The sequence below is a fragment of the Cherax quadricarinatus genome, chromosome 12 (genome assembly GCF_038502225.1).
Source record: "Cherax quadricarinatus isolate ZL_2023a chromosome 12, ASM3850222v1, whole genome shotgun sequence".
NCBI classification, from domain to species: domain Eukaryota; kingdom Metazoa; phylum Arthropoda; class Malacostraca; order Decapoda; family Parastacidae; genus Cherax; species Cherax quadricarinatus.
The window spans coordinates 20,685,390-20,698,313 of record NC_091303.1 but is presented as its reverse complement, the minus strand read 5'-3'; the positions used below and the strand labels follow the sequence as shown (position 1 = coordinate 20,698,313).

At 37.8% G+C, this 12,924-nt stretch overlaps 1 protein-coding gene across 1 annotated transcript in view; it reads left to right on the top strand.

The window, feature by feature from the left end:
- Asap (ArfGAP domain of ASAP) overlaps window positions 1-12,924 on the top strand; it is a gene marked incomplete in the record, with an annotated part of 838,555 nt that overhangs the window by 699,495 nt on the left and 126,136 nt on the right. The window contains 2 exon segments of the mRNA XM_070084261.1: window positions 10,056-10,166; window positions 11,423-11,627. Coding sequence (XP_069940362.1) covers window positions 10,056-10,166; window positions 11,423-11,627 — 316 coding nt within the window.

Sequence of the window (12,924 nt, the reverse complement as noted above, 5' to 3'; positions counted from 1 at the left end):
TTAAATGTTTCTCCTACTATAACATTTAGGCCCCCTACCACAATTACTCTCTCACTTGGTTCGAAGGTTCCTATATATTCGCTTAACATCTCCCAAAATCTGTGTCTCCTCTACACTCCTCTCTTCTCCAAGTGCATACACTCTTATTATGACCCACTTTTCGCATCCGACCCTATTTTAATCCACATAATCTTTGAATTTACTCATTTATATTCCCTCTTCTCCTTCCTTAACTGATTCTTCAACATTATTGCTACCCCTTCCTTAGCTCTAACTCTCTCAGATACTCCTGACTTAATCCCATTTATTTCTCCCCACTGAAACTCACCTACCCCCTTCAGCTTTGTTTTGCTTAGGGCCAGGACATCCAACTTCTTTTTATTTATGACATCAGCATTCATCTCTCTCTCATCATCCACACTACATCCACACACATTCAAGCATCCCAATTTTATAAAGTTTTTCTTCTCTTTTTTAGTAAATGTTTACAGGAGAAGGGGTTACTAGACCATTGCTCCCGGCATTTTAGTCGCCTCGTACGACACGCATGGCTTACAGAGGAAAGATTCTTTTCCACTTCCCCATGAACAGTAGAGGGAATAAAGAAGAACAAGAGCTACTAAGAAAAAGAAGAAAAACCTAGATGTGTGTATGTATATATATTCATGTGCATGCCTGTGTAGTGTGACCTAAGTGTAAGTAGAAGTAGCAAGATATATCTGTTATCCAGCATGTTTGAGACACAAAAGAGACACCAGCAATTCTACCATCATGTAAAATAGTTACAGGTTTCTGTTTCACAGTCACCTGGCAGGTGACTGTGACTGTTATGTATAACATTATGTAATTATTATATTATACATATTATTATTATAATAGTAATACTCTTGCTTACCATTTGGAATTTTTATTCACACAAAAAATAGAAGATTTACTGTTATGCAGACTACTGCATTATTGTAATATATGTAATTGTATAAATAATGTCAACTCATTCATGACTGTGTATTTGGAATGGCCACTCAGACAGGTATTGTTTACTCTTGAACATTGGCAAAAATCAAACGTTTCTGCTACTTTGAGCTCAGTTTCAAGGTACTTTTCATCATGAAATTAATAAAAATCATATATATTTCTGTAATATATCTTCCATTCTTTCAAATGAGACCAAAAAAAAACAAGAATACAACCATAAAACCATATGAAAATATACCACTAAGGGGCGGCTAATGGCTGAGAAGTGAACTCCATTATTTATGGTCTGATTTCTTTCAATTTTGGTGTACGTTAAGAAGCATCTTTCCATCATACATTGCCCAAGTTTCAATAAGATAGTCAAACAAATGAGAACCAATTCCCCAGATCAAGAGCAAGAACCCCTCACCAGCATCGAGGAACCTCGCTTGAGGCCCGCTCGCATCTGGAAATTTCACTCATGTCTGGAAGCAAAAAATCGACCAAGCAACTACTCGTATCTGGAAAAACTCGCACGTGGGTGCACTTGTAATTAGAGGTTTCACTGTATACTGTTTGTAAGCCAGGGGCTGTTTAGTCTCTTTGCTGAGATCTGCTTTGTTTTCATTGGACATTGTTATAGAGGTTATGGGTTTTGTGTAAGAATATTTTGACAGTCGTCCATTGTGTTGTCTGTGATTATGCCTGCTTTTAGTGGGGATATAGTATTGGTCCAGATATGATCAAATAGTGAGGAATTGTCTCTGTGATTCTTGTTGGTTTAGTTGTAGGTGATAGTAGCAAGCAGCTGTTCATAATGTTTGTGAAATCAGCTATTTGGGGTCAGCTGCTTAAATGAGGTTTATATTAAAGTCACCAGCAAGTAGCAGGTGGTGTTTATTCATCTCTGAGTCCGTTATCGTGTTTCTTAAGTTGTCACTAAATGTGTAGGTATTAGTGTGAGGTAGTCTGAAGACTGCTCTAACTGCTATGGTTTTTTTTTTTTAGGATTTTGGATATGAATTTTGCAAATATATATTCACCATATTCATCCCTGGTGCAAGTAGATTTAATACATTTTAGTTCAATAGAGTAGTAGATAACAGTACCACCTCCTGATTGATCAGGCCTGCAGTTGTGTATGGCTGTGTAACCAGGTAAGACAAAGATGTCAAATCATATTTGAGCCAGGTTTCAGTGAGAAAAATAAAGGATATGTTAACATTTAGAGAATTAAGAAGTGCAAGGTCATCATAGTACTTACTCAGTTATCTGTGTTGTATTTGAATACTGTTATGTTCTTGTTGGCACTGAGTACAGCTTTAGCCTGACTGGCAGTGTAGTAATGGCACTTATTGTTAGGATTATTTGTGCTGCTTAACAAGAGGTTAATATCAGGATCAATATTTGCATTCATAGGAGTAATGGAGAATGTAGCTAGGTATCAAATAAAATAAAAACTGAAAAGCAACTACTAACAACTACTATCAAGGATGAATATGTGGATTGTGACTATTAATTAAAACAAAAAGAATGAGTACTGAGTATATTAAGCTAAACTTGAAAAGACAACACTTTAGCACTTGATTGAGCACCTTGATTAGCACCTGCTTTAGCACCTGGTGTTACTGAATAATATAAACTGACATACAGTATAGTAAAAAAAAATATATATACAGTGGACCCTCGACCAACAATATTAATCCGTTCCTGAGAGCTCATCGTTAGGCGAAATTATCGTTAGTCGAGTTAATTTTCCCTATAAGAAATAATGGAAATCAAATTAATCCGTTCCTGACACCCCAAAGTATTAAAAAAAAAAAATTTTTTTTTACCACATGAAATATTGATTTTAATACACACAAACTGAAGAAGACATGTACAATTACATGTCACTTGCCTTTATTGAAGATCTGGTGATGATTGATGGGATAGGAGGAGAGGAGAGTGTGGATGGTGTTAGTGTTAGTGTTTAGAAGGGGAATCCCCTTCCATTAGGACTTAAGGTGTCAAGTCCTTTTCTGAGGTTACTTCCCTTCTTTTAATGCCACTAGGACCAGCTTGAGTCACTGGACATCTGTCGCACAACATATCTGTCCATAGAGGCCTGTACCTCCTGTTCCTTTATGACATTCCTAAAGTGTTTCACAACATTGTCAGTGTACAGGTTGCCAACACGGCTTGCAGTAGCTGTGTCAGGGTGATTTTCATCAAAAAAAGTTTGCACTTTAACCCACATTGCACACATTTCCTTAATCTTTGAAGTAGACAACTTCAATTTCTCTATCCCCTCCTCCGGAGCAGTTTCCTCAGGTCTGGCCTCTTGCTGTTGAAGATGATCTTGCAGCTCATCAGTGGTTAGTTCTTCATTGTCCTCCTCCTCCAACTCTTCCACATCCTCCCCACTTACCTCCAACCCCAAGGATTTCCCGATGCCACAATTGATTCCACAACTGGCATAGGCTTCTCAGGGTTAGCCTCAAATCCTTCAAAATCCCTTTTGTCTACACATTCTGGCCATAGTTTCTTCCAAGCAGAGTTCAAGGTCCTCTTAGTCACTTCCTCCCAAGCCTTACCTATAATGTTTACACAGTTGAGGATGCTAAAGGGATCTCTCCAAAACTCTCTTAGAGTCAGTTGAGTTTCTGAGGTCACTACAAAGCACCTTTCAAACATAGCTTTTGTGTAGAGTTTTTTGAAGTTTGCAATGACCTGCTGGTCCATGGGCTGCAGGAGAGGAGTGGTATTAGGAGGTAAAAACTTGACCTTAATGAAGCTCATGTCCCCACAAAGTCGCTCTGCCAAGTCTGTAGGATGACCAGGGGCATTGTCTAACACCAGGAGGCACTTAAGGTCTAATTTTTTTTCAATTAGATAATTTTTCACAGTGGGGGCAAATGCATGGTGTAACCAGTCATAGAAAAAGTCCCTAGTGACCCATGCCTTACTGTTTGCTCTCCACAGCACATACAAATTAGCCTTGAGGATATTGTTTTTCCTGAACACTCTTGGAGTTTCAGAGTGATAAACCAATAAAGGCTTCACTTTGCAATCACCACTAGCATTAGCACACATCAACAGAGTAAGCCTTCTTTCATAGGCTTATGTCCTGGGAGTGCCTTTTCCTCCTGAGTAATGTAGGTCCTGCTTGGCATTTTCTTCCAGAACAGGCCTGTTTTGTCACAAACACTTGTTCAGATTTCAATTCTTCACTGTCTATGTACTCCTTGAATTCCTGCACATATTTTTCAGCTGCTGTTTGGTCCGAACTGGCAGCCTCACCATGCCTTATCACACTATGTATGCCACTATGATTCTTTAATCTCTCAAACCAACCTTTGCTGGCCTTAAATTCAGTCACATCACCACTAGTTGCAGGCATTTTTCTAATTAAATCGTCATGCAACTTCCTAGCCTTTTCACATGATCGCTTGAGAGATGCTATCTCCTGCTATCTATTTTTCATTTATCCACACCAATAACAGTCTCTCAACATCTTCTATCACTTGCGATCTCAGTTTCGAAAACATAGTTGCATCTTTGGCAAGAACAGCTTCCTTGATTGCCCTTTTCTTGGCCACAATAGTAGCGATGGTTGATTGGGGTTTTGTGTACAACCTGGCCAGCTCTGAGACGCGCGCTCCACTTTCATGCTTAGCAATGATCTCTTTCTTCATATCCATAGTGATTCTCACCCTTTTTGCTGTAGGGTTGGCACTAGAAGCTTTCTTGGGGCCCATGGTGACTTATTTTGCAGGTGCAATCACTAAAAACGCTGTAATAATATGAAATGTTCCGATTGTATGTTTGGATGCGACCGCGGTGGCTGGCTTGTAAACATTGGCACCCATGGGACAAGCGAGGCATGCTCAGGCCACACGTGGACGCGTCTCGAACGGAACGAATCGCGTAGGTCGAGTTTTTTAGCATTAGTCGAGGCAAAATTTTTGCGTTAAAATGTATCGCTAGTCGGATTTAACGTTATACAATGCCATCGTTGGTCGAGGGTCCACTGTACTAGAATTAGTACAGTAGGGACCCACTTATTCGGCAGGTTAGGTTTCAGGGTACTGCCGGAAAGCAGACATCGCCGAAAAGCAGAACACCATTTTTTCCACTTATAAATGCATATAAATGCCAGATAACAAGTTTACACTAACATATATTATGTTAGCAATAGAATTAGGCATTAAAAACAATAAAAAGTAAAATACACACACAATACACCCATTACTTACCTTAAAATATTTGTAGTCTTAATGTAGGGTGAGAGGTGAGTTGTATTTGTAGGAAGTCAGGTTTGGGAAGTATGGAATCCAGCCAGGGAAGCCCTGCCCACCCCACCCACATGTAATGTAAACAAACCAGATGAATGTGTCTGGTTTTCGTCACTTTACATTGTGTACAAGTTGTCTCCACGTTGATACAGTAGAATAAATAAAGAGAAACACTCCCATTCTCATGTAACATTATTTTTAGAAGAAATGATGCCTTGAGTGAAGGCATACTTATGTACAGGTACACATATGTGTAATTATCAATTATAATAATAATGTAGGTATGTAGTCCGCCTGGTCTACATACCTACACCTACCTACATAGCTACACGATATTTAATAGGACCCAGAGCCATATTGTTACCATCAACATACCATGTTCACTGAGTTTAATCGTTTCTAACAACTACCTTTAGATGTCATCATAAACAAAGGGAGAAGTAATGAATACTTCAAGCCGAGACTTGTAAACAAAAGCGTTATGTATTAAGGGGAGTGATGTAATGTTTTCCATCCACTCGGCTACCACACCTCCATAGTATATACAGTGGACCCCCACTTAACGATCACCTCCCAATGCAACCAGTTATGTAAGTGTATTTATGTAAGTGCGTTTGTACGTGTATGTTTGGGGGTCTGAAATGGACTAACCTACTTAACAATATTCCTTATGGGAACAAATTCGGTCAGTACTGGCACCTGAACATACTTCTGGAATGAAAAAATATCGTTAACCGGGGGTCCACTGTACACATAAAATGTTTATATGCTATGTAACTTGTTTCTTATATAATTTTGAAGAAAATATCATAGATGGATTAATGAAACTGTCTATATTAATGTAAAATAAGACATTTAATGTGCCCAAGGGTGATTATTATTAGTATTATGTAATGTTTTCCCTACACCAGGCAACCACGCCTCCATAGCATATAAATAGCATGTTTATATGCTGTGTAACTTGTTTCTTGTATAATTTTGAAGAAAATACCATAGATGAATTAATGAAAATGCCTATATTGATGTAAAATTAGGCATTTAGTGTGCTCAAGAGTGATTATTATTACATAATAGAGAGATGTGCTCACGGAGAATGTAAACAAACTGGGTGGCGCACGCCATATTTGAAAGACCACTTGCCATAATTTGAGATCGCTGTATTAGCGGAATGCCGTAAGGCGAAAAGCCGAAAAGCAGGGCTCTACTGTACTATATTAGTTTGAAGTGGCTTAATCTGAAAACAAATAAAACTAATTAATATGGTTAATTAACAAAAGTATATAGGAAAACTATAATTACTTTATAATAAAAATTGGGGGGTAAGTCGAATAGGGCATTTGGAGTTAACTACGTAAGAAAAATATATGTATACCCTTTTTTGGGTTATCCTAGCTAGACAGAGATAACCATGAATGTATATTGGTATATATATTATAGAACAATAATAATAAACAATGTTTTGTATTGTTTGTTTTTGTAAACACAGGTCTCATAGGCCACATAAAAAATAAAATAGTGAAAAAAACAACAAACCTTCAAATACAAGTAAATCAAAGTTTACCGGGTGAGCGGCAGTCGCCGCTGTTGCCATACGCGGCTTTTCTGCAATATGCAATCTCCGTAAGTATTGATGGTAAAATTTTTTTGTTTATCTATAATGATAATACTGTGAGTTTTGGAGAGGGCCTGTAAAAGGCAGGAGGGGGGTAGTCGAAAAAAACTACGTAAGATCCCTTTTTTGCTAGACAAATGGGATTTTCAATATAATCTTTAAACTGATAATACTGTGTAGGATTAACCAGACTCAGTCAGACCAACATGATAGGTCATGTTCATATGTTATTTCATACCCTTGACCCATGCCCGATCATTTCACTATGATTGTGCCATCACGAGTGAAACATTTTTTAATTCTATCACTATTTTCACGTTTGAGTGTACAAAGTCTGTACAGTAGGTTTTGTTGCTTTCTTGTTAAACATTTATTAACAAACACTCCACAATTCACATGGATGGAAGAATCTATAAGGTCCTTTTTTCGGCCAAGTTAGTGAAATCTTAGCATCACACTTTGTTTTTGACCCAGTCTGCCTAGCAGTCGAGCCTTCTTGATATGGGCAGCTTCAGTGTTAACCTTCATCTTGTCTTTGATTAACTGAAGAGCATTTTGTGTGCAATTGCCCCCTGGTTTGTGTCTGTTGGTAAGCTGGGACTGTTAACAATAATAGCATCTTGCAATTTATCTTGTTCCAGTAAGTCCCTTTGATACTGTAGGCATGCACTCCATTGAGAGTCCATGTTTGCCCTCCAGTCTCATTCAGCCTCTGATAACTTAGTTGTTAGGGAAGCTAGTTGTTTAGTGGGGCTAATGAGAGTTGTTTGCATGTTTGTGTATTGTTTGGTCTTTGTTGCCAAGTTTGTTAGTTTTGTCTCCAGTTCAATGATCCTTGAGTTATGAGTTACTAGAGAGCATTCTGAGTCTTTAATTCTTTTTTCATAGGTTTCATTTTGTAGTTTGAGGATATAATTTTCTTGTAAAATCTTCTGAATGGTGTTCACCTGTGCCATACCTGAGGATGTTGATAAGCTGTAGTCAGTGCCATTGGTTGGGGTGAAGAGGTCTTGTGTGTTTGCCAACACTCTTATATGGGTGTGAAGCATGAGTGATGAATGTCACAACAAGGAGAAGGCTGGAGGCAGTGATGTCATGTCTGAGGGCAATGTATGGTGTGAATATAATGCAGAGAGTGTTAGATTGGAAATTAGGAGGAGGTGTAGGATTACCAAAACTATTATCCAGAGGGCTGAGGAGGGGTTGTTGAGGTGGTTCAGACATGTAGAGAAGATGGAACGAAATAGCATGCTTTTGAGAGTGTATAAATCTGTGGTAGAGGGAAGGCGGGGTAGGGGTCGGCCTAGGTTGGAGGGAGGGGGCCAGGGAGGTTTTGTGTGTGAGGGGCTTGGACTTCCAGCAAGCATGCATGAGCATGTTAGATAGGAGCAAATGGAGACAAATGGTTTTTTAAGACTTGACGTGCTGTTGGAGTGTGAGCAAGGTAACACTTACGAAGGGATTCAGGGAAACCGGCAGGACGGATACGAGTCCTGGAGATGGGAAGTACAGTGCCTGCACTCTGAAGGAGGGGTGTTAATGTTACAGTTTTATGACTGTTGTGTGAGCACCCCTCTGGTAAGAGAATGATGAAAGTTTTTCTTTTTTGGGCCATCTTGCCTTGGTGGGAAAAGACCAATGTGTTAATAAATAAAAAAAAAATAACATGTTAAGCCTATCTTGGAGTAGTATGCAGGCCAGTGTGTGCTGCAATCATTTGACATTTAAAATGAATGTCTGAAGATTAAATATGGAAGATGGAATACACAAGCATAGTTCTGCACCTATAGCTACAAATAGGCCATCCTACTCTGGAAAAAATAGCCATTGGTTTAAAAAATGTACATGTAGCAATTTATAAAACTAAGGGATGCTTCATTAAGTGTTGCATTTAACCCTTTCACTGTCTATTATGTAGATCTACATTACTGACAAAATGTGCATATAGATCTAAGTTTTGAGCTCGTCTCTCTCAGATAAACTGTGAGCAGTAAATTTTGACTTAGACATGAGGGAATGGATTTGTGTGGTGAGAGTGCACAGTATAAAAAAAAAAATCCTGCCCTATGTGTTACATGATGGGAAAAGCAAACCTCTAACCTTGTGTTTGGTTTAAAATAGTGAGTTTGAGGTGTTTTCTAGGATGGTTTTTATGGTTTTATTGGCTGTTTCTTGCTATCCTTTATAGAGTGGAAGACATACCACTGAAATAGATGATTTTGGTTGGTTTCAGGACCATAAGTAGCTTGAAATTAGGGTTAAAGTAGAGGAAATTTTAAATTCTTGATGATTTTCTGGAAGATGGGTAAGTCTCTCCCTACCATTCTGGTCTCTTTCATGAGGTCTTTACTAAGTGTTCTTCAATTATTGGGATGCCTCAAACCATGACCAGTCATTCCTAATTATATTTTATTAATCTGTGAAATCGGGTAAAAAAAAGTATTTTTTTTGTGATGACTTCAAAATGGAGGGCAGTTGTAATATAGGAGAGGCTGAGGTCATGATTATTGAACAGGAAACATTGCCTTATTGTTTATATTAGACCTTGTTTTCAAATATGATTGTTTTAATTTTGTGTAAAATTGGCCAAATTACCAATTTCTGTGCACTTCATAGGGCAGCTGTGAAAGTTGAATGGGGGTTTCTGGTGCTGAATTGATAGAACAGACTTGAAGTGGGTGAAATCGCTGATGCGTAAATTGTGTTTAGCACGCCAACTTTGTTCCTGAGTAAATCCATAGGTTTTCCATCAGATTTTGATTGTTTGGTGTTGGAATAAGATTTTTAACCATTTCAGAAGAAAATATTAGTACATACTTTATTTTTAAATTCCTGAGATTGTTAGCACTTTTAATTTTGGGGGTTCTGACACTGAAAAGGTTAAAAATGTCCCACACTTTTTAATATTTGTTGGAAGAGGAGAAGATTTCTGTATTAGATTAGTTCCTATTTTTTTATTTTTTTTTTTTCAAAATATACTGGGATATGGGACTGGAATTAATGTGGTTCAGGGATACTGTATCTAATCATATAGCAATTTACCTTGCTTATAATAGTTGGTAGTTCAGTTCTCTTGTGACACAGGTCACTTTACAGAACAAGATTTTATTGGAACTTTATTAAGATCTTCATCAACGAAAGTTTATTCTGCTGTTTATTCTTTGCTGTTGTCTGCAGTATGCCATTTAGTTTCAACATATCTTTTGTTTCAGCTCACTCAAGCACAACAACAGAAGAAGTCCATGTTTGAGAATGTAGAATATGAGTGGAACATCTCAGATGATAATTTGACTGATATGTCAGATGATGATGAAATTTTCAAGGTAAGGAAAACAAAGGAAAATATATATGTTTAATGCTAGTACATAACTGAGATAAATAAATAGGATCTCATAAGACTGAACCTTTTGTTTATAGCTACCCTCACTACCTTAATCTTTGTCATGGAGATTTCAAAATCATAATGGAGCCATCTTTCTCTATACAACTTTCTCAGGATGGCTTCTAGACAGAATAGTGCAACGTTTAGTAAGAAAAAATTTCTGAAGAGAAGTAGCAAAGATTTGTGGAGGAATTTGGGAGGGTATGTAAAAGAAGGAAGTTAAAGGTAAATAAAGGAAGGGGCAAGGTAATGAAAGTTTATAAAAAAATATAGTGTACACAGTAAAAGATTGGATATCAGGTTGAAGGTAGGGAGTATGAAGTAGGTGAATGTGTTCAGATATTTGAAGGTCAAGCTGTCAGTGGATAGGCTTGTGAAAGATGAGGTTAACCATAGAAGTGGTGTGTGATGTGTTGAGGCATCTGTGGAGAGAAAGAGCTTTATCCATGGAAGCAGAAAGAGGAATGCACCATAGTTTAGTAGTACCAACTCTATTATATGGGTGTGAAGCATGGATTTTAAATGTAACATCAAAGAGAAGATTGGAGGCAGTGGAGATGGTGTGATTAATTTCACAGTGTTATGTGAATATTATGCAGAAAGTTTGGAACTTGATAATATTAGAAGGTGTGGATTTAGAAGAGAAATATTCAGAGGGCTGAGGCAGGGTTAAGGTGGCTCGGACATCATGAAAGGATGAAGCAAAATAGAATGACTAGGAGGATATGCAAATCAGCAGTGGAGGGAAGGAGGGGTAAGGATCATCTTAAGAAGGCTGGAAAGGGAGGGTGAAGCAGGTTTGAATGTTAGGGGTTTGGACATCCAATAGACTTGTGTAAGCACATTAAATAGGAGTGAGTGGAGGGAGGTGGTTTTTATGATTGTATGCTGTTGGAGTATGAGCAGGGTAATATTTATGAAGATATGCATGCATGATTGTGTATGTATGCATACTTGCATACAAAGTTTGAAAGATATGCTGATGGAAGAAGGAAATGATTGTTATAAAGTACATTGGGTTTACAGAGATACTGTATGTTAAAGATACATTGTGTGTTCAGGAATTAAGGTATTGTATATAGATTTCATTTATTTGTTTTAAGATTAATAAACAAATTACAAGGATGTTGAATAGCTGAATGTATAATAAAAAAATATTTAAATAATCACATACTACATCTATTTTCATTATTTTAGCCAAATGGCATGTCAACCCCAGAAAAAGTAGTAAGGAGTCGTCCTGTAAGCTTGCCAGGCTCTAGTTCGCCAGTATGCCAGCGTAGTGCAGAGCACCACAGCTCGACTGAGGAGCGTGGCCTGGGAGACTATAGAAGTAGTTCCTCTTCACGCTGGCCCAGAGGTCAGCCTCCTCCACCCCCACCAGCAACTAGTAAACCTGCTTGTGAGTACACTGCTTACTGTTTTTATTACCTTTTCAGTCGCATTTTTAAAAACTATTGATTTAACTAATGAGCTGTTGTAATGTACTGGCATTTGAATAAATAAGGTGTTAAAAATTTATAAACAATATTGTTTATAGCTTAAATCCTATTTAAATTTGATGAAGCTATCGTTATTTAATTTTGCGCTAAAAATTGTTTCACTGTAAGTCAACAGTATTCCTCTTGATGAAATGTGTTAATATTATTCATGAATTTCAGATTAAACATGTAATGTTTAGCTGGTAATGGTAATGTTGAATATTGGAAGATGCAATCACAGCCAGTTACTTAAAAGTACTTTGCTCTCTGTATACATCATCATGTACTGTTTGAACATTAGAAACATATTTTTCACAGCAGTAAACCTTTGCCATATGCAGGTATTTAGGCTCTGGTTTTAAATATTCATGGTTAATTGTCTTGAGACTAGATCTGCCATATGTGATACAAGCATTCAATTTCTTTCTGCTTGACAATTGTTCATGACATACTGTATACAGTGGAACCTTGGCTTACGAATTTAATCCGTTTTGTGACCTTGCTCGTATCCTGATTTGCTCGTATGCTGAGTCGATTTTCCTCATTTAAATTAATTGAAATGGCATTAATCCATCCCAGCGGAATTGCAGGCATGACAAAATACTTCAATATTTCATTAATATCAACTCTACGGCTTATCTAATTCATCTACTATGACATAATAAAGAATATTAATAACATAGAAACATGATATATGCACTAGAATGAATAAAATATGTCATTACGTATGTGGCTAGTGGTGGTGACTGACTTATTGACTTGACTGACTGACTTACTGACTCGACTGACTGACTTACTGACTCGACTGACTGACTTACTGACTCGACTGACTGACTTACTGACTCGACTGACTGACTTACTGACTCGACTGACTGACTTACTGACTCGACTGACTGACTTACTGACTCGACTGACTGACTTACTGACTCGACTGACTGACTTACTGACTCGACTGACTGACTTACTGACTCGACTGACTGACTTACTGACTCGACTGACTGACTTACTGACTCGACTGACTGACTTACTGGCTCGACTGACTGACTTACTGGCTCGACTGACTGACTTACTGACTCGACTGAATGAATGACTTGACTGACTGACTTATTGACTTGATTGACTGACTGAATGACTTGACTGAAAGACTGGCTGATTGACTGACAGAATGACTTGACTGACTTGACTTGACTTGACTTGACTTGACTTGACTGAATGACT